This window comes from Maylandia zebra, unplaced genomic scaffold (assembly GCF_041146795.1).
Source record: "Maylandia zebra isolate NMK-2024a unplaced genomic scaffold, Mzebra_GT3a scaffold11, whole genome shotgun sequence".
Classification (NCBI taxonomy): Eukaryota; Metazoa; Chordata; class Actinopteri; order Cichliformes; family Cichlidae; genus Maylandia; species Maylandia zebra.
In genome coordinates this window covers 8,245,001-8,266,976 of record NW_027490041.1, presented here as the reverse complement: position 1 = coordinate 8,266,976, position 21,976 = coordinate 8,245,001, and the positions used below count along the sequence as shown (strand labels likewise).

The 21,976-nt window shown below is 41.5% G+C and overlaps 2 protein-coding genes across 2 annotated transcripts in view; one reads left to right on the top strand and one right to left on the bottom strand.

Moving 5' to 3' along the window:
• Positions 1-10,677: 10,677 nt before the first annotated feature.
• On the top strand, positions 10,678-12,301 carry LOC112432794 (E3 SUMO-protein ligase ZBED1-like). Its single transcript, XM_024801248.2, has 2 exons — positions 10,678-11,180; positions 11,392-12,301. The coding sequence occupies exons 1-2, from the start codon at positions 10,678-10,680 to the stop codon at positions 12,041-12,043; spliced, it is 1,155 nt and encodes a 384-aa protein (XP_024657016.2). The 3' UTR covers positions 12,044-12,301.
• A 9,176-nt stretch (positions 12,302-21,477) lies between these two features.
• LOC143415862 (neoverrucotoxin subunit alpha-like) overlaps positions 21,478-21,976 on the bottom strand; it is a 27,273-nt gene continuing 26,774 nt past the window's right edge. Inside the window, exon 6 of the mRNA XM_076881278.1 lies at positions 21,478-21,976. This exon is cut by the window's right edge and continues 351 nt beyond it. Within this exon, the coding sequence (XP_076737393.1) occupies positions 21,786-21,976 (191 nt within the window). The 3' untranslated portion in view covers positions 21,478-21,785.

The window sequence follows — 21,976 nt, the reverse complement described above, 5'->3', positions numbered from 1 at the left end:
TTCTGGGTCACTTCTCTCAGTTAGGAACCTTCCTCACCAAACTGACTGTTGGACCACACCCCTGGTTTCATGAGAAATTGTTTCAGCCATGATTTCTCTTCCTGTATTTCAGAGTAAAGACTGAAGTGACAAATGGAAGCATGTTTAAAAAACACAATGTGAGAGAGACGTTGAGGTCCTTAGAAGTTACCCTGGGTTTTTCTGTCACCCTGCTAGATGTTACACACCTTGTTATTGGACTGATTTCTACTGCTGGACTACTCCTGCGGAGAGTAACAATACTCTTACTAATTAGCTCCCTTTCACACCTTTGGGGATATTTATTTTTGTGTTTGCAGCGCTGTGAGCCAGAACAGCGAGAGAAGAATCTGCAACAGCGACAAGCCGAATGCTTACGTGAATCGCAGCAGCTGCACATGTGCTACGCTGAATTAGAGGATATCTTTGCTCTGGATTTCTATTTCTACTTTTTCATTTCTATATGATTCTTCTTGCATCTAAACAAAGATGATTCAATTTGCTAAATGTTGATGGCTCTTCGTGCTCAGGTGTAAATGAGACGTAATATTTGCTCTTGGTTTGGTTCTCCTGTACAGAACCTTGCAGTACAACAGAAACCTAAAAACATTATTTGTAGTTGTTATTCTTAGTTGTTCTGCTGCCTAAATACCACAGGGTCTGATTATGAAGTTATTGAGCTGCACATACTTTACGACCTGCTTAAGTTCGAGGTCACAGCGTCTGTAGAGCAGCTGGAACATAATGAAGTCTACAAGGTTAAAGTTTTCTCTTCAGTTATTGTTCTTTCTGCTGCTTGGTTTGATGGATCTGAGAGCTTTTGTTTTTATTATTGTTATTATAATTATCATTAATATTTTACTCTCTAGAAGCTTTAAAATAGTGTTTGTGTTTGAAAAAATTGATTTAAGAATTGAACAGAAACATCTGTCCTTCTGAAAATGGCCCAAAGGCACGGAGACAAAGTCAAAGGATGCAACCTGTAACTTTCTCTTCCTTCATGTCAGGACCATCATCCATGATTTATATAAAATGCATATAGCAACAGTAGCACTTTAGTTTGGACTTTATGATTTCTGTAACTGGAAAATATTATTTTGTTTAAAGACAGAAGTGACCGCATAGTTGCAACATCAAAGGGAAATATTAATTAATTAGCATCAAGTATATTTGTTGCTTAAGCGTTTGCACTATAACTTAAGTAGGATTATAACTTTTAAGGAAGGAAAGATTTCAGATATTTAGTTCACTGTTTCAGTTATTTTATATGAAATTAAAACATTTCCGTTGGTCAAATATGATGCTCTAAATCAAATAAAAGTTTGAAAATAAATGATGTATTTTTAAATGCTGCAACAAATGTTCACAAAAAGTAACTATAATTAAAACCAGTTAAACAAAATCAAATGTTTGAATCATGCTTAACCAAATGCCAGGCTGGAGAGCTGAACCTAAAGTATACGTAGAAAGATTTCAACATGTGAGCAGTTTTTAATGTTTTCATCACATATAAATGTCACAGCAGTGGGTCCTGGCCCAATGCTTTGTGTTTTTGCTTTTCTTTGACTCTTGTTTTTCTTGGTTTTTGTTCTTCTTATTTATCAGGCTCTCAGTAATCTTAGTTCTCCCTCCCTCAGTGTTCATTTCAGCCTGTGTTTAGTTTCTGTTCCCGTGTCCCACGTTTCATCGTTTCATGTCGAGTCAGCCCTGTCTCTCTGTTTCCTGTGTCTCCCCAGTCAGCCCCGCCTCCCTCGGGCACTCATGTGTGATACAGAGTAATAAACCTGACTACATTTGCTGCACTCTCTTTATTACCTGTTACTTTAAAATTCATACACTAATTATGTCTGCCCATCTCTCTAATGTGAAGGTCAAAGGTCAACATCCCAGTGACATAAGAATAATCCCAAAGGGGCAAAGGCAGCGGTTAATTTAGCACATTTAGCATTAAGGGTACAGCAAGGATATACTTTTACTTATTGTGGCAGGGGTGTGGTCTCTGGCCTGCTGCAGTGGAGGCTGGTGGCGGGACGTTGGACGGCACAGGTGAGGGTGATGGAGCTCATGACTCTCCCCTTTATAGTGACGGAGGAGACTGGCGTGGGGCAAGCGTGTAGTGGAGGAAGCCGAGGAGAGAGCTGGTTTCTGGCTACAAAGACGGCGTCAAACCAGAAAAGATTGCTCGTGGTCAAATGTCAAAGGAGCTTGCAAAGAAAAGCGTCTGGACTTCTTTAAGTTACTTGAAGACGTTTCACCTCTCATCCGAGAAGCTTCTTCAGTTCTAAGGTCAAATGGTGGAGAGTCCCAGATATAAACCTAGTGGGAGTGACCCCCCACAGAGGGACATATGTGCATGTATGCAGGCAAAGACCTGCAGTTAAAAAAAAGCGCCCCTCGACAGCCAAACCCATCTGTTCTCTAATTGGATTGTTACATTGTTGATTGACATGACATTGACCAATCAGATGAAAGGAAGAAAAATAGGGTCAAAATCCGTACTTGTAACTTGCAGGGGTTTTTTTTCTAAGTCCACACACAAATCTTTTTTACGCACGCACAAATCTTTTTTACAAGTACAAAATATTTATGACCACATTTTGAGCCCATACGAGAACAACTGAGATCATTTGTCCACAACACGAGGTTAGTTATTAATATACCGTATTTTCACGACCATAAGACGCACTGTGCTAAAAGGCGCAGTCTCAGTTATGTGTGCCCTTACTGTATTTAACACACACATAAGGCGCACTGGACCATAGGGCGCATACAAGTACCGTATGCGTATTTAAAAATAAAGCGGGAGCAAACCTGAGTTCGGTACCTTACTCACATTTCTATTGCCGGTAATCGTCATCATCAACAACACACAAGCATACAAGTGTGCGTATTTAAAACTAAAGCAGGAGCAAAACAAAGTTTGGTACTCACATTTTTATCATCAAACCCATCGAAGTCCTCATCCTCTGTGTCTGAATTGAACAGCTGCGCTAAATCTCCATCAAACATGCCAGGTTCACTTTCTTCACTGTCAGAGTCACTTTCCGTGCCGTGCGGCTCCTCGGAAATGATGCCGGCTTTTGCGAAAGCTCGAACAACAGTGCCAGCAGACATGTTAGCCCAAGCATCTACAATCCATTGGCAAATTGTGGCGTAACTCTCCTGGCGCTGCCTTCCACTCTTGGTGAAACTGTGGTCTCCATCGGTCATCCATCGCTGGATGTGTTTGTCGCCGATGTGTTTGCTGCAGTAGGAGCGGAAGATGGCCAGCTTTTCCTTATAATCCGCTGGAAGTTGCTGCGCTACCGTAGTCCTGGTCCGGATGGAAAAATGGCACCGTTTCATAAAAAGTGAAAGTGAAACTGCTTTTAGCCGAATGGTGACCGTCGAAACGCTTCTCCCGCTCGTTCTTTGCTCGATGATCGCTGTCAGGGGTTTAGACATCTGTTCACAAGTAAGAGAAATAAGACACTGCAGACCGACTCAGAGTTTAAGAACGTGTACACGGGTGAATGCCTCTGAGAAGACAGACACAACGAGTACAGGCTGCTTGCTTTATTTATAGTTCAAAATGGATTACATAGCACTTCCTCTTTTAACGGAAAGGGGAGAGCTCAGGCATTGTCTTAGCTATCTAACCTCTGCACACAAACTGAAAAATAACGACACAGCAGTATTCATGCTTATCTGACATCACAGACACTGAAGTAAAGAATGCATGTATATCCTGTCTTGTCAAACATCTCAAACACTGAAGTAAGGAATGCATTGTGTTTTGTTTAACAATAGGCTTGGTTATGTGAAAATATATGAACACTAGAAAATAAAACACACTTGATTATATTGTATTTCATAAAAATCCTCTATCATTCCCTCCTGTTGTTAATATTTTTCACAGGTTTAATCAATGCATAGTCACTTGTTAGTCACATTTTCAACTTGCATGTCATTTGGTGAAAACATACATGATCATCAGTTAAAATTCATCTTCTTCAAGTTCAATCTCTGCTTGTGGTTCGTATTGGGGTAGGGAGACATATGCTAGTAGTTTTGTGGTGAACATATTGTTTACCATTCTGTGGACACAGGGCAATATGCATGTTGAGAATAAGCAAAGGAGTATGAGCAGTACTCCAACGAGTACTAGTCCTTTCATGAGCAACGTCTTCCATGACCCACTAAGAAGCCATGTGAGCCAGTCCTCTTCACCAGTGATGTAGTCCTGTCGTTGAGCTTGACTCAGTTGTCGCAGCACGTCCAGTGCGTCAGTCATATTGTTGGAGTGCACATTATCAGGAATGTATGTGCAGCAAGTCGTGTTGAAGAGCACACATAAGCCTCCTTTCTCGGCTAGTATCACGTCCAATGCGACTCGGTGTTGCATTATTGTGATGCGCACTGGATCGATTTCTTCATTCTGAGCCTTGTTGATCTTTGTTGAAGCATTCAGAAACAGTCCAAAACGGTAGTCGAGTGTCTCTATCCTGAGCATGTTTTTGGCATTTCCTGCCCACGGGAATAGAGAAAGCATTACTTTTTGTCCTTTGGTCCATGTTTGAATTCGTCTGGTACGTCAGTTCCCCAGATTGAGTCGTGAGGTTGCACGTCTCTAGTGCTCCTCTTGCGTCTCGTCTGATGTGGTTCATCAAGCCTCGGGGCCTCCAGGATCCTCGCCGGGATCTTCTGCAAAGGAAGCAAAACACCTTTTCCTGCACCTCCCTAACTTATCCTATTTGGGACTCTTTAATCAAAAGCATGATCCTAATTATGTTCTTAACTTATTGACTTGTATTTATATATATTCTTCAACGTTACTCATCCCTTTAAAACTCTTTAAGCGCTGGTTTCCCGTCCGGTTGCTCGCTATCATCAACATCCTGTACACGAATTGTCGCTGCTGCAAGTGCCTCTACTCTAATCTTAAGTCACCTTTTTAACCAGAAAATCATTATAAGCGCCTATTCTACTAAAAGATCCAAAAGAAAACAACCTCTTTAATCCTTTAACCTTAACATAAAAATAACAGTTTCAGTTTTACCATATCCAAATGATCAACAAACCCCCAAACATAATCACGCATAATAAGAACCAAAAAAGTCCTAAAATGATCCTAAATTATTAAACAATTAAATTATTAAACCCTAAATTCCCCCTTTTATTTTGACACATGAAATGTGTCACAATACTATACAAAACTCAAAATGCTTAGTTTTTCCCCACTCATGATCCAATCTATGTCATAAAAATAAACTTGAAACAGAACAATTATCAGTCATGTGTTTCTCCAATTAATGGTAACATGAGTTACATCAAAAATGTTTCCCCTTTAACATTTGGCATTCTCCCAACAATATACTATAATCCCATAATCTAACCCCAGTCAACAAAACAGAAATTTTCTCTGGTAAAAGCCAATTGTTTGTCCACATTTATGCATCCTCACTCACCCAGCCACACATTCACTCACATGCAGTCACACCATATATTTGCTAATAGTGGAGCTTCCCGCACGATCAGATTCTCCACCCTCAGCAAAATGAGCTCATTCATTTTTTTTTATTTTCCATAGGAAAATATTTCTTTATGCTTTTGGACTGGATTGACTCGCATAAAATCCTACAATTTTGGACAGGGACTTACGACCTGATCAGTCCCCACAGGTAGCTTTCTCCTCAGCCAATTGTAATCTGGAAAGCCCCCCTTTTATTTGCTCTCCCCGAGAATTTGTCAGCGCTGTTGCAGGCCTGCTTAGAACAGAAATGAGAAAAAATAGAGCTGATTATTAGCTCACAAAACACAAAACAAAATCACCTGACAGGTTTCCTTTAAGTGCACTGTTACAAACTAATGGGCCCCTCAGACATGTCCATATTTCCTAAAACTCCCTCTATTAAAACAAAAACAACAACAGCCCAAACCTTACTGACAGAATCAACCCATCACCACAACAACCTTAAACACACAAGTTTTGCCACCACATAATCTCACCCCCTCAATACACCGAAAGTCTCATTAAAACCACACAATTTGCACACAAAAATCACCCCCTTTAACATACTTAAATTCAGCATAAAACCCCTTTACGACAACATATAATCACTAAACTATAAATTTCCTACCCAACTCTGCACTTCTCTTGTCTGCTATGCTTCCTCTTCTGAAAGCCTCAGTCACACACACACACAGGAAGCTCCTCCGTCACCACTCACTTCAGCTAATTTGCATACTGAGTCATCTCTCAATGAGTTGCTGTAACAACAGAAACATATGTTTAAACATTACCACCTTATTAAATTATTTTATTTCTTTCTACAGTGATCACTACTGTTGATCACTTAGTCCCAGAGCACTCCTAAGTCACTCTTTTAAAACTACTTTAATCACTTTTTGTTTTCATAACTCACTTTGTCATATAGCTTCTTTGAGTTCCTCAATTTCAAACTCAAATGTATTTTATGTTTGTGTATGTGAATTTGCATATGTTGCTTTTCCAGTGTGTCAGACTCCTTCATAATTTTGCCTTTAAACAGTCAATTTTCTCCTTCCCAAATTTACTAACCCAAATTTTGATTTCCCACCTTAAATAGCAGCATTCCTTGTCCTCAGCCAGAAGTTAGGGCTCCACTTGCCACTTTCCACCTCCGCCTTAGCCCAGCGGCTTTACCCTTGAGGTCCCGTCTTCTTCACTTCATCTCACCCGTGAGTCTGAGCTCACAGGGACTGAGTGAGGCCGAGTAATCGTGACTGTGCCTGCCTTAGGTTGTCCCAGGGTTTCGAGGTGGGATCTTACCCGTCATGGGCTATCCAGCCTTCCATACTCGCCTGATACGGGGGCCAAGTGGGCAGGGGAGGGAACACACTGGCTCTGGAAATTAAAGGAGTGTAAGCTGCTTCCTTCATTGCATCTTATATTAAACTATCCCACTTCTGATTCTTTCCTAGAATAATTTCACATATGGCACTTTGTGTATGTGTGTTTTCTATTCATTAATGTAATTGTCAGTTATTTTTTCTCTTCATTTTACTTTTTTATCTGTTTGTTTGTGACGTTCTACTTTAGTTCTACTAAACCTTGATGTAAAAACAATACACCCTCTTTTGACGCACATACTCTGCAGTTTGCCTACGCACGCACTTCTCTCTCAGACTTCCTCTTTTCACACACCGCCTTGCACTCACCCTACTATCAACTTTCATAGTGTTATTATTATTTAGTATTTTGTACCCGTCACACCCAATCCCTCAAGTATCGGCACAAATTTGTTTCCAAACCAACAAAATAATCAAAAAACAAAAACATACATGAGTCAGGACACAAAAAGACAAAGAAAAATGCTGCCAGAAACAAAGCAGAAGTGTGAGGGGAAACTGAGCTCACAGACAGCTGCATGTGTTGGCTTTTAATAGCATGCAGCCTCTGCTATAAAAAACCAATAAATAAAAAATAAAAGAAAATGTGTAACATGCTCATTAACTTAGCGGTGTCCACACATTTAATTCAGCTTCATAATCCTGTAGGTTTAGTTATTATCTACAGGGTTTGGCTTATTAGTTGTTATTATAGATGTGCTCTGTATCTCAGTAATATTTATCTAGGATAAATGACAGGTTTTCAAGCAGGTTAAGTGCCTCTATGCACCTAATTGGTTTAGATATTGCCTTTATTTTCTTCATCTCATATGTCATTATACTGAGTTTGAGCAAACCTTAAGCTTGGTGCAGACTACTTCATAACAATTGTCCATCTCACATCATACTGACTAGGATACTTCTTGTCAATATTAATTTTATATCATTATTAATATCATCATCTTTTTCTCTCTATATAGTAACAATAGTATATTACAATATTTTACTAGTGTATATCACTATACTACTACTGAGACAATTTAATAGTTAGGATCATCTTACTCAGCAAACAGATAATTTATAATTCATCCAATCTGTACAATTTGCTTCATCTCTGAACAGGTTTGTGCCTACTTTTAGACTGGTCTTCTGTTTGCCTCATCTCAGATCCAACCTTCAGTCACATGCATTCTCTCTGTTGCATGTCGAACCAAGTAGTTTATTATTATATTTTATTTTGTATCCATCAAGGACGTGAATGAGCTGCAGTCTCACCCACCTCCAGGATGGAAACATTTATCTTTTCACACACTTTCCTTGGCTGTACAATGATACAGCCTTAATCTACCTTATGCATCTCTCTTTTTTTTTTTTTTTTTTTTTAGAAAAGGTCTTCATATGAATGATTTCCTTTTATTTATTTCATACAATCTGGGCATGATGGGTCATAAATGCACTGATTTTTGCAGCCACGGCCACTATCTCTATGTGACATAAAAAGGGGATCGGTTAGATGCTGTTTTGTCACATGTCCTGAGGCTGATTTCACAATTATAGTGTTTTTTGAAAATGTTACATTTGGGACTTCTACAGTTAAAACAGTTTTACAAGCTCCTGTGTCTCAAAACATTTTTTTTTAACGGCACACCGTTCACATATACTACAACTGTTGGTTTGGCTTCTGACCCTAGCAGCAGTTGTTCTATATTGTAAACTTCCGCTTCATCTGTTTCACTTCCTTCCTCTCCACGTCTTCTACGTCTGTCATCATCACTTTGAAAAGATGCCATTCTGCTAGACGTTTTGCTTTTTTCTTCTGACTTTTTTCCACATATAGCTCTTTTTGCAAAGCGGTTTTTAAAGCATTTATTAAATCAGGGGTGCATTTGCCTTGCCAAGCTGGACAATATATTTTATTTTGTATTTCTCCACCTTTTTGCACTGACTATTCCTGCATTTGAACAGTTTTTTTCTAACCACTCATAAAAATCCTCTATCAATCGCCTTATGTCCGCGGAAACTCAGCTGCGTATTCTTGACCTGTCGGAGCTTGTTTTCCAGCTTCCTCCACGTGCGAACCATCGATTCATTAAATTAACCTTAAATTCTCTCGCCGCTGCTCGATTTCCATGTTCCTCCGCGTAGCTGATGGCCTTCAGTTTAAACTGTGCTTCGTAAGCGTGTCTCTTTGCCATTTTCAGGGTTGTTAAAACAACGATGTCCTGCATAACGCACATACCTGTTCTTTTATACACGTATGTGCGATTGTCCCGGTATATACGATCAACGCCCACACTTCACCCTTTAACGTTCTCATGGTGTTCTCTACTACGTCCTCCTTACAACACATAGGGGGCACTGCGCTATAGGGCGCGCCGTACTTTTTGAAGAAAATCTAAGACTTTTAAGTGCGCCTTATGGTCGTGAAAATACGGTACTGCAACAACATGGCAACAGAGCAGCTGCAGAGAATTCAACATTAATGAATCGATGTTCACAACCTGCTGCACAACCTGCAGCAGGTTGTGGCCTGATGTGTTTGTAAGAGTTTCACTTTCAGGAGGAGAAGATTTAAACGAATCACACAAATGTGAACTACAATGTCTGTGACACACAATTTATGCAAACTGCAGTAAATCTGACCTGAAGAAATCCAGTCTTCTGCCTGTTGTGGTTGTGACAGCTGCTCGTAGGAGAGTTTGTTTGTAGGAGGTGGAGATGTTCTCAGATCAAGTGCGTAATCGTCTCTTTGTGTAGACGCTAAAAGCTGTGAGCCAAAACTCTCTGCTCTGAAACTCTTCACTCAGTCCTCACGCTGAGAGTTTAGAGGCTGAACTTCTTGTTCCTCCATAACACTTTTCATGAAACAGCAGAAATGAGCTTGTGTTTCTCAGCAGTGCGCACACAGAGAACCGATCCTCTCTGCTCAGTCTGAACAAATCAAAGTGAAACGTCAGTGAAAACACAGCTGCTGATCAAACTGTGTCAGATTAATGCCTCAATGTTTCACTGTGACGTTAAAAAATACATAAAAATGATTTAAAGAAGTAGGAGGCAGATTTTCACAATAAGAGCACTTTGTTTTTAATATAGCTGTCGAAATTAACGCGTTAATTGCGATAATTAAATTTTGGAATTAATTACGTTAGAATATTTAACTATTTAGCGCAACACGCAGATAAAAAAAAAAAAAAAGTCGCTCCCATAATTCCACTTGATTTGTTTACCGCGCCACTGAAAATGGAGAAGCAGGAACAGGATGGCCTTCTAGATGGGGAATTCAAATACAAGAAGAACATAGATGGGACAATAAACAAACGCGTTGTAATTTGCACTCACTGTAGTAAAGAGTTTCAATTTCACCGTTCAAATTCGACCTTAAAATACCACCTTAATGCCAAACACGCGTTTGTCGGGGCAGCAGCTTCACCCGGCCTGCGTCAGACCACTCTTAGTGAACGCAGGCCACTCGGTAAGTCTTCTTTGGACAAACTGACCGACAATATAGCCAAATGGATAGCAAAGGACTGCAGACCGCTAAGCATTGTGGAGGACAAGGGCTTTGCGGATGTTTTAAAGGTTGCATCTCAGGACGCGTCCTACAAGCCCCCAGCGAGAAGCACAATAACAATTCGAATCCACGAACTGTATGAAACGGAGAAAAAGAAAAAAGAAGAGGCTTTAGTTCACACAGAATGCGTGGCTCTGACAGGAGACCACTGGACATCATTGAGTAATAACAATTACCTGGGAGTTACTGCGCATTTAATCACTGAAGCCTGGGGTCTGACATCCTTTGCGCTGACTATAATGAAAACGGAAGAGCGGCACTTTGCGGAGGCTTGTGCAGAGCAGTTCCAGACTGTTGCTCGCAGGTGGAGAATTGAGGAGAAGGTGACAACAGTAGGCACGGACAGTGCGCGCAATATGATCGCTGCGGCTCGCATCATGCCATTCAATCACATGCCGTGTACCGCGCACATTCTACAGAGATGCATCACAGTGAGTCTCGCAGACAGTGGCTTTGTCACTGCGCTGGCCAAATGCCGCAAAATTGTTGGCCATTTTAAGCACAGCCCAGCAAACACAGCAGAGCTGAACGCAGAGCAGGTGTCACTGGGGCGCAAGCAGGAGCCGTTGGCCCAGGACGTGCCTACACGCTGGAACTCCACGCTGGAGATGGTGAAGCGCTTGATCCGCAACCAAACTGCAGTAACCGCGACTCTGGTTAAACAAAAGCATAAACTTGTCCTCCTGACGCCTCCAGAGTGGGACAAACTCCAGAGACTGAAGACACTTCTAGAGCCCTGCAGGTGAGCCTGTCATTGTGACCATAATTGTAGGTTTAGATTAAATGTATCAAACATACATCTTAAATCAGTTTTGTTATTATGAAAATGTCTTAATACCTAGTAATAAAAAGCTTTTTTTAATTTGCTGTCTTATCTGTGTGTGTGTGTGTGTGTGTGTGTGTGTGTGTGTGTGTGTGTGTGTGTGTGTGTGTGTGTGTGTATTCCACTGCAGATATGTGACTGAACTGCTGGGAGGAGAGGCCTACGTCTCCTGCTCTGTAGTTCTACCAGCCTTCTGCCACCTGCGCCGTGTCATGGAAGTAACTGATGAGGACCCTGCATATGTGGTGAGGTTTAAAGAGAAGTTTAAGGAAGACCTTGCTTCCCGCCAGGAACATACCAACTATGCATGGCTCCAGATCGCAACTGCACTGGACCCACGTTTTAAAGACCTACGCAGTGTGCCCAAGACTGACAGAGAAGCAGTGTGGACCACACTGGCAGGCATGCTGCATGAAGACTCTCCTAGAAGATCACACACTGCAGAAGAAGGTCCAGCCAAGAAGAGGCTGAGCCTGCTGCAGATGGACTCTGACTCTGAGTCAGAGGAGGAGGTACAGCAGGACAGAGCCATACAGCGCTACAGAGCAGAGCCCTGCACTGCCTTAGAGGACTGTCCCTTACAGTGGTGGGCAGCTCATGCAGGAGCCCACAGCCAGCTGGCCCGCCTTGCTCGCAGATACCTGGCCACTCCTGCCTCCACAGTGCCCTGTGAGAGGCTGTTCTCTGTAGCAGGGCACATTGTGAACAAGAAGAGGTCTGCTCTGCACTCAGAGAACGTGGACAAGTTGGTTTGTCTCAGCAACTGGCTGAAGGATGAGTAGACCAGAGGACCGTGTGTTTAGAGCTTGTTCTATGGTTGAATGTGATTTAAACAATACTTTTCACTGTTGTTCATATTTTTTTGCACTAATCTACCTTACCCAAAAGGATGATTGGAGATTTTTTCTATTTTGCCTGTTGAATTAGGCCTATGTTCTGTGAACTTGAAGATGTATATGGATAAAACAATGTGCTAGATTTAAACGGGTGGAAAACATTCAGTAAAAATCCCTCACAATTATTTGAAGCCCTGTTCTGCTTGTACTGTTTGTACTCACAATTAATAATAAATAAAACAAACAAGTGTGTTAAAAACCACTATCTGTCCCGATTTTTACACATATATACACACATATACACATATATTTCGAGTTGCGATTAATCAATTTTTAGGCTGTGATTAATTCGCTTCCAGCACAACACCCAGCCTACGTCAGACCACGCTGAGTGAACGCAGGCCACTCAGCGTGGTCTTAGCATTAAATAACACTAACAAGTGTGTAAAAATCCGCTATCTGTCCGTATGTTTGCACACATTTTGGTCATATTTCGAGTTGCAATTAATCATGATTAATTGATTTTTAGGCTGTGATTAATCTGATTAAAAATTTTAATCATTTGACAGCCCTAGTTTTTAATTCAGTTAATGTCAAACTGTCATCAACACCTCTGTGTTGTCTCTGAGCAGATTCAGGCATTACTCAAATAATAAAGGCTTTTTTTCACTATTATACTTTTCATTAGTCTCCAGGTTGATGATTATAAACAGAATTATTAAAGTTTTTATCATTTCAGGCTGAAAATCAACATGAATTTGGTTCTAATCAAAGAAGCTCCTTTAATGTGTGTCATTAAAATCCTCACACAGACTTAAAAAGGCGACATTAACATTAAAATAAATGAAAGAAGCTTCAGCTGAGAGCTTCATGCAGTCATCATCAGCAGCTCATAGCAGTCACAGCTCTTTATTACGCAGCTTTGCAGGAATTAAAGTGGCTGAAGTGTCAGAGTTTGTGTGAGAAGCTGCTTCATGGACAGCTGTACACACGTCTTTATTATTTCTTCATAAATCAAACACACAGGTTTGTCTGCAGATGATTTAAAGTGTGTCGTTGTGCAGTTAAAGCTGTTTGTGTGACGCCCTGACCTCCTGTGAATGAAACAGCCAATCAGATCCATCAGAGAGAGAGCAGGAAGTGTTGTGTGTTTGTGACAGAACAAGGAAACAGTGATGATGATGAACATAAAGGTCCTCTGATGTTTCCTGTTACAGTAACGCTTGTTCATCTGTTGCTCTCCTACACTTTCCTATAAATAAAGGAGAAAAAGTCCGTTTAGTTTCATTTCCTACAGCTCAGAGTTACACTTCACATTCCTGCTGTCACATCAAAAAGCTTCACTTTGGTCCAACATCTACATGTTAACATGAAACACAGACAGACTCAGAACATCTGGAACATCTGCACTTTGACCCAAACTGTTATAGCAGGATATTTTCTACATATTTCTTATGTTGGACCTGTTTGAACTGTAAACGACCTGTAATCATCTGTAAATGGTGTGAGACACACTGAGGCCACCTACAGGGCAGCTGGGGAACAGCAGGGATCTGAAATCATACGAGACGTTAGTGAGTGAGAAGAACAAACGGACTTAAGATGGGTCGAAGTGATCAAAGTTGATCTAAAACAGAAGATAAATCCAAAGCAGCATCAGATGAATGTTACCATTTCCAGTTACGGTGCCCTTCATCTAATATGGAAATGTGTTGGTTTTTTTTGCCGTGTTGTTGTTCTTCCTATTGTGTTTAGGCCAGAGATGCTCTTCAAACAGCGGACAGACATGACCACATTACAAGAACATGGTGTGAGTCCGATTTGATATTCCAGTCAACGCTGAGAGACCTTAACCAGGAAGTCAGAGGTCAGCTGATGCTGCGAGCAGGAAGTGAACCAAGGGAAAGGTCCACTCTACTCAATCTCAAAGAAAATATGCTGGTGTTTGTTGATGTTGATGGTACAATAAAAATATATAATATAATAAATAATAAAATATCATGTGATGATGAGATGTGTTGTTGGTGTTTGTATTTTCTGTAAATGTCTTTTTTAATGTAAATGCTTTGTTCCAGACGGACAGGGAATCAGTTGCTGTACGATGACATCATCTTGATGTTGACGAGGAGGGCGAGAAAAACTAGTTTTGTCCTGCAGATGGCGATCTTGCACCGTGTTCAGAGAGCCGACACTTTGATGGTGCTGCTCTACTCAGCTTACTTTAGCCTGGGTTGGACTCTATATGAGCAGCTTCCACTCTGGTTTCACTCTTAAACACACTTGTTTGATTTCACTTGTAAAAGTTGAAGAATAAATATTTTATTACAAAATTATTTGTTGATGCATTTTTTTAGGGTCAAATATCTTGTTTGATTTGAGGAATGAACTGTTAGGGTGGAAAAAGTGAATCAGGTTAAAATAGTGGTGCTTTATATCAGTGAAGATGTATAATGTAATTTAAAATGTTGATGATGGGTTGTAGTGGGCTTGTACTTACAAAACTGCCTCATTTTATTGGAACGATCCACAGTTGCATCCATTCACGGATGACATCTGACATCATTTGACATCTGGTCTGAACACGTTTGTACACAAGATGCCTCAGTTCTGGATGTTCCCACAGACTCCTCTGTGCACCTAAAGAAAAGGTCAAGGGTCAGCAGCACATGTAGTTGGGACAATTCTTCAGTCGCACAAACTACATAATGATTTTCCTCCAATGACGACTTTTCACTTGCAGAAATGGTCCTGTGTGATTTCCAGGCTGTGATATAAAAACTAGTTCCTAATGGCAGCGACTCACTCAGTAAACATGTGTTTCCTTCACCAACCTCACACACAGATCCAATAAGATCAGGAAGTGGGCAGTATAGTACAATATGTGTTATTCTGTGCTGCACTGCCCAAACTAAAGATCTGCTGAAGTGTTGGAAATGATCCAGATGTTTATTTTGGACGATACAGCAGAAGATCAGACATGAAAGTGGAGATAACACAGAAGACCTGCAGCAAAGGTCAGAGGTCAGACTGGGCCCTGGATTCAACAATGAGCCAATGATCATCAAGCAGTGACTAAAGCAGAGCCCTGACGTTCTGACATTCATCACACAGTCAGAACAAATGTCTGCTGATGACTTCATCTCATGAAACGACTGATAGATGTCAGTTCATTGATCAGCTGAGCTGCTGATCTTCATCGTCACAGAAACATTCAGCTTGTTTCAATCAGTAAATAACTCCCACTACTCCCAGTTTGAACTGTTCCCACTCAAAATGCTGTGAGAACAATGATCATTGTAGAACTTCACAAACATCACGTGTTGTTTTCCACATGTAAGATCAGCAAACACACAGAAACTTCCTGTTGCCACACACGGCCTCTAAAATCTCTTCCACGCTTTCTGTCTGAAGTCCACTCTCTGTGTCGGATCCACAGGAAACAACAAGATCTTATTAACATGGTTTTCAATGTGTCTCCTTCCAAAAAGTCCAACCAATGAACAAATGTGTGTATTTGTGGAGGCCGAACAAAAGCATGACACATTTCTCTGTTTCTATAAACTGGAGTCAAACACAAACATGAAGAGTTTCACTGACAGACTCCAAAATGCCCCCACAGTGGATCAAAGGGAAATCCTACAGTGTGGCCAGAGACTCTTAATGGCTCCAACATCAACACATCCACAATGTTGGATCCAGTTCTGCCTCACAGAGTTACTAAGACACACCCTCTGCCAGCATCACAACAGCTCCACCTGCTTCACCTGCCTCCTCAGCATCTGTACACCTGAAGAGAAAAGAAAGGCTCCAACAGCTCAAATCTACAAAGGATTCATGAAGTTTCATCCAACAATAACATGTTTGCCTTCCACAGTGTGCTGTTAGACACCACTGTACCTCTGCCATTTCAAAAAGAGCAGCTTGGGAACATTTTGGCTCCAAACACTTTGTGTTTAAGTTCTTTGTTTTCTTTGTGAAGCCGACAACATCTGGAGCTTTGTGACTCATAGAAACATCATTTTGTTCTTTAGATGACAGCAGATTGGGACTGAATAATCAATCACTATCAAACCAATAAAGACAAACATGCTGATTTTACAGGAACTTTGTTGGAGAAGCTGCAAAGACATGAAACTGGTGGAGATCCCAAACCAGTTGATAGTGCTGGTTATTCCAAATAAAGCTGTTTCCCTTTGAGATGAAATGACTTTGTGTCCTGATATATAATAAAGATGTTGTTGTTTTTGAGCCCCTGTATTAAAAGTAGTTTAAAGTCAGCTTGAGTTTGATGTCTTTATGTCAAAGCTGCTCATGATGTTGAGCTGCTGATGGAATAAAAACAATATAAAAGCATGTAGTCCAGACTTAAATGTAGCCTGTTGTTAGCTGAGGTCCACACACAGTGTTTGACAGTGTAAAGTGTGTGAAAGGGCTGCTGGTGGAGCTCACTAGGATGAGCAGGTGACCACGAGGTGGAGAGCAGCTGGCCTGGCTTTGACCCGGGCCACGCCCCCTTTCTCTCTGCTTTGCTGTCACTTATCTTCACTGCTCTGTCCAATAAAGCTGAAAAAGGCCCCGAATCAAAGAAATCTGCTGCAGCCTCTGAAACGTCTTCTGTTTCCTTCCCGACGGCTTTTTCACCGTCAGCCCATCAGACAGTCCAGCAGCATTTATGATGATGTCATGATGTTGAAGAGGCTGCTACGGTGGCCTCCCATGACCCCCAGCCTCATCACAGCTGAGATGCAGACATTTGAAAACATTCAGCAGACAACTGAATAACAGTCCAACACAACAGTCTGTGTGCAGACACACACTGACCTTTCATATAGTCAAACACAGCTGGTTGAGTCATTTCTCTGTGAGTCTAAAGTGAATCTAGTATTTGAAAGTCCACTTCCTGTATTTGTTGTTGAAGACTTCTTCAGCTTCTTCTCAAGGACATCAGCTGCTTGTTTGGCAGCAGAGGCAGTTAAGAAGCTTCCTGAAAAACACTGAACAGTGAGTTCACTGTGGCATATGACAGATTCAGCTTTCTGTGTGCAAATGTGTCTGTGTCGACCTTTCAAATGCTGTTGAATCCAAAACATCAGCGGCTCCTCGGCTGCTCACTTCATGCACTTCTGTCTGTGTGACAGTCCAATGACATCACAGCTGTTTCCAGCCCCAGTGTCTCAGGACTGGACACCTTTAAACATGTCGAGGATCAAACAGCGTCCAGCTAAACACACATGAAACTATCAGAGCTGACAATCATTCCAATAACATCTAATGGTTCATGTATGTAGACACAGGACTACAAGGAAATGGCTCTCAGCATCTGGCTGTGGGAACACATGAGTCCCTGTTTGTGTTCAGATTGTGTGCATGTTTTAGACGTGTGTCACATGTAGAAACACAACAATCCCACAATGACACACAGATGTGTTTGACACAGCTGTGCAGCTGTAAGTTGTTTCTAATGATTCATTGAAGCTCTTCTAACATTCTGGAGACGATCAGTACATGAATCTGTTCAACACGACAACAATTTGACTTCAGTGTGAACGTTTGCATTAAATAACCTTCTTCATCCAGCTGACAGCATCTTCATCCTATGATGTGAACAGTTCCTCCTGTTGATGACAAACCTCTGACAGGATCTGCTTGAGGAGCTTTTTCATGTGCAGCTCTCTGAGCTCAGGGCTGAGCTGCTGTTTCATCTTTAAGAGCTGCTGCCTCCTCGCCGGACTTGTTCTCCTCTTCTTCTCCTAATGACACCATTTCTGCTTCATATTAAATTCAATAAAGATGCTGACATGTATCTGTAGCAACAACATCATTGAATCTAGAACAACTGGAGCCAAACCAGTGGCTCTGCTGGGATCACTGGTGAGCCAACACTTCCTTGTTGATGCAGATTTCAGGGCTTCCTTTTGCTCCTCCGTTATAACTGTTCTCTCTTCTCAACACATGATGACACAAAGGAATCAGCAGTGACAAAGATGATGCTGAAGAGAAGCACACACTTCACACATATAACAGAGCAGTGCAGTTACACACACCTCTGCTCGACATCAGGCCTCAAACAAAGACACAAAACACTAACTTGACTCCAAACAGAAGAAACGAGCAGCTGTTTCTGTTCTGTGCTTATTTATATTTGACACACATGCTTCTCTTTGTGCAAACACACATCGCACTATAAGGGTAACCTCGCACACAATGATTGGACAGCACAGTGATGATGCTGGGAGATCCTATACGCAGCAACACAGAAACACTGAGAACTTTAAACAATGATGGAAAGTGTTATAAATGACTTGTTGGCCTCTGATCTGTCACAAACAGCTGAAACGTGTCTCTCATGAGTCACATGAAGGTTTTTGACAGAAAGGACAAAAAGTAGCTGCAGTCAGTTTGTGTCATTTTTATATTTATTCATCTGGGAGAAAAATCTGAGGGACATTAAAATGTGTTTTCAACAGAGACAAGAACATGAATATAACAGAACAGGTAAATGAACATGTTTCAAGTAAACAGCTGGACTGATCAGGTCCAAACACAGAGTGATAAACTTGTCAAACAGCTGTCATATCTTTATATAGAAGCTCTTTATAAATGCTGCTCACTGCAGTCTGTTTACTAATAATGTCAAAGTGTTAGAAACACAGAAACATCAGAATGGTCTTTGTTCACAGAAACCTGTCTGGGATCCTTTGTTGTTCTTTTGATGCAGAGTTACATTATAAATATAAAGAGTTATTTCAGAGTCTCATCAGTTTTCCTGCATGTCTTTATTTAACACATCAGCAGGGCTGAAGCTCTCATGTTAAACACACACTGATCTATGGACACGTTCATGTGTTTCTAACAGAACCAGGCTGTTATCAGCCTGCACTAACATTATGTCACACACACTGAATGTAACAGTGACAGTTTACATCATCACACAATCAGCTGTGATTGTTTCACTGTCATCAAACGAGTCAACAGGAAGTAGAATCAATAGAAACCAATCATTTACTGACAGCATGTCTGATGGAAATAAGTGCAGATTATGTATGAAGTCTAACTGCACACAGTAACTGTGTTACAATAAGGACTTAACAGCGCCCTCTGCTGGAGTGTTTCAGTACTGCGTTAACTAGAATACACCACCTCCTCCTCACACCACCTGCTACAGCTCTACTCTTCTATGACTACAGTCATCCACAGCACTGATGTGAGGTCACATGGTTCATATGTAAGGAGCACAGCTGACCTCAGGTCAGTTTAATGACTGTGAGCAGCAGCTGTGTTATTGTCACTGTGACAGGGAGACACTCTCAGACACAGCGCTCATGTCAGCTTGTTCTCATGCAGGAGGATCAGGAGCTCCATGTTTGTCTTTCTGTTTGAATCATGATGTGTTTGTGCCATCAGAGTCTGTCATGAGTACTCAGGGTTTCACAGCAGCTCTTCTGGATGCTGACGAGGACTCCAACCTCATGTTTCACCTCTCTGAGCTTCTGATGTCTGTGAACACTCGTGTTTCTTCTCTGGGCTCATCTGGACAAAAACACCTTTCTGTGTTTGGCTGCAGCCTCATTCTGACTGACAGGAAGTGTGTTATCCATGAGCTGCACTTCTGTCAGGAAGTTTCCTGCTGTGTTTCCTGTCTGTGGACAAACACGAGTGTTCCAGCTGAGGACTTGGTTCCTTCCACCTGTCCATACAGGACATCACGCTGTCTGCAGCTCTGTAAATGCAGCTCCAGGTCCTTCCACGTGCTGCTCTGTATTTGTGCAGTTTGTAGTGTGTCCTGGGAAACGTAGCACACATGGTGTTCTTCTGCTGTTTCCTCCTTTCACTGAGTGTGAAACACTGACGCTGTGCTGTTGTTCACAGAGGGGAGCTGATTCTAGCTGCAGCTGGACTCTGTCATCTAACTGAATGTGTTGGTGCTGATCACGGGGCTCTGAGGGGGGAGCAGCAGGAGGACTCTGGATGCTGACGTCAGTGTATCTGTGGAAGCTCCCACAGCGTGTCTGTCATTCAATATTGTGCTGTATATTGTATCTATGCAAAGATGAACAGACTGTGTGTTCACTGGTCTCTGTGCTGCAGCTCTGATGTCATCATCACTCCCTCCTCCACCCTCAGCAGTCCCAGCATGCTGCTGTGGTGCACCCCACCCTCACTCTACACCTGAGCCACAGACCACACCCTCCACCTCAATATACACCACAGTTTTCTCTGCTGTGGAAATGAGATCAGGAGGAAATCATCATTATTATTATTTAATAAACGCTCACATTAATGTGGGCTTATTTGTTTCATATTAGAAACATTAGTTGAGTGTTTTTAGTATAAAATGGTCAAAGTCCCTCTTTTTGCTCCTCCCCTCACCTGTGGATGGGCGGTGCTGTTACCGTGGTGACAGCTTGGATGTGTTTCAGTCCTGCCTGGTTATCACTGCAGGAATCTTTCACATTTATTACAGGTAATAACTCTGATTTTTCTGTGTATTATGAACCAAATGTATCCTGATACACACAGAGATGGATGAGCAGAGGTTTTTTTGCAGTTTATGTAGTTACTATGGACTTAATGCATACATATTATTAAAATTAGGGCTATAACAGTTGTATTGATGTATAGCAACTTGAAATGCTCCCACAAATGGCTCCACAGCATGTAAAAATATAACAAAAGCTCTGGCGGACTTGGTTCTGTGGTCAGTCTTAAAGGGTGAAGTTAAACTCTGTAATCTTCACTGTGTCACAGAGTTCAGTGAGTCCCGTTATTCACAGTATCAATCAGATCATCAGAGAACAGCTGATCAGCAATCAGTGGTGCCAACAGCGCCTCCTGTGGTGAGAGGATGCAATAATGCAATGTAGCATTTTTCCACTCAACACTTGCAGTCATGGAAACTGTCTGTTGGATCTGTGTGACGTTGCTTTCTTGGTTAGAGTTCCTCACAAACGTCCAGATGATTCTTCTAATGAGGCGTCGACCATGTTTGCAGCTCTTTGGAAGAAAACGTCGCCCTTTGCCATCCTTACTTTTCTTTGACTTCTTCAAATGCAGCTGAACTCCAGCTGGTATTTTCTTGGACTTTGCAGCTGTTTCTGGTCATCAGTTCATTCCTGCAAACCTCTGAAGCTGAACAACAATGATGCTGCATTGCTGGCTGATCCCAAAAGGTTGATTCTGTTCATCTGGACGTTTTCAGAAACGTTTGCTCACTGATCAGGTGACTTCTTCAGTCTCAGCTGACTGCAGCTTTACAAGCTTACAAACAGCACATTTGCACAATGACTGAAAGCAGCAGCACCTGATATATATGATACTAATATAATACATATACATATATAATCCATACTAATGATGAAGGAACTGAGCTCACAGTCCATTGTTCATTCAGTGAACTACTCAGTTTATTTTGGGCCTCAGAAATGCTCACTCTGTTTGTACATCACTGTCAGCAATAGACTCATTCTGCTGTGTGGACAGGAACACATGTGACATCACTTCCTGTTTGTTTGTGACTGAAGAGGAAGAAGTTTACAAGGAATCATTTAGAAGAGTTTCAAACATCAACTGATTGAATCCATGAATCTGAAAACGTGTTTGTGAGTGAAAGAGACAGACATGTACAGACTGAACTATCTGTTCAACAGTCAGAGTGTTTCTGTAACAGGAGACACTCTTTACACTCCACTCAGCACAGGGACACTGTGGAACCAAGAAACAAGGAACTGAACCTAAACCCAGGATAAAGAGTTTGAGTGAATGTGGTGTTGAAGGTGTGGAGGTGGATCAGAGTGTCAGAGGAGACTCTGTAGAAGGACAGAGTGCCAGCAGGACAGTCCACATACACTGCTGCTCTGTTAGAGACAGAGGAGGAGGAGG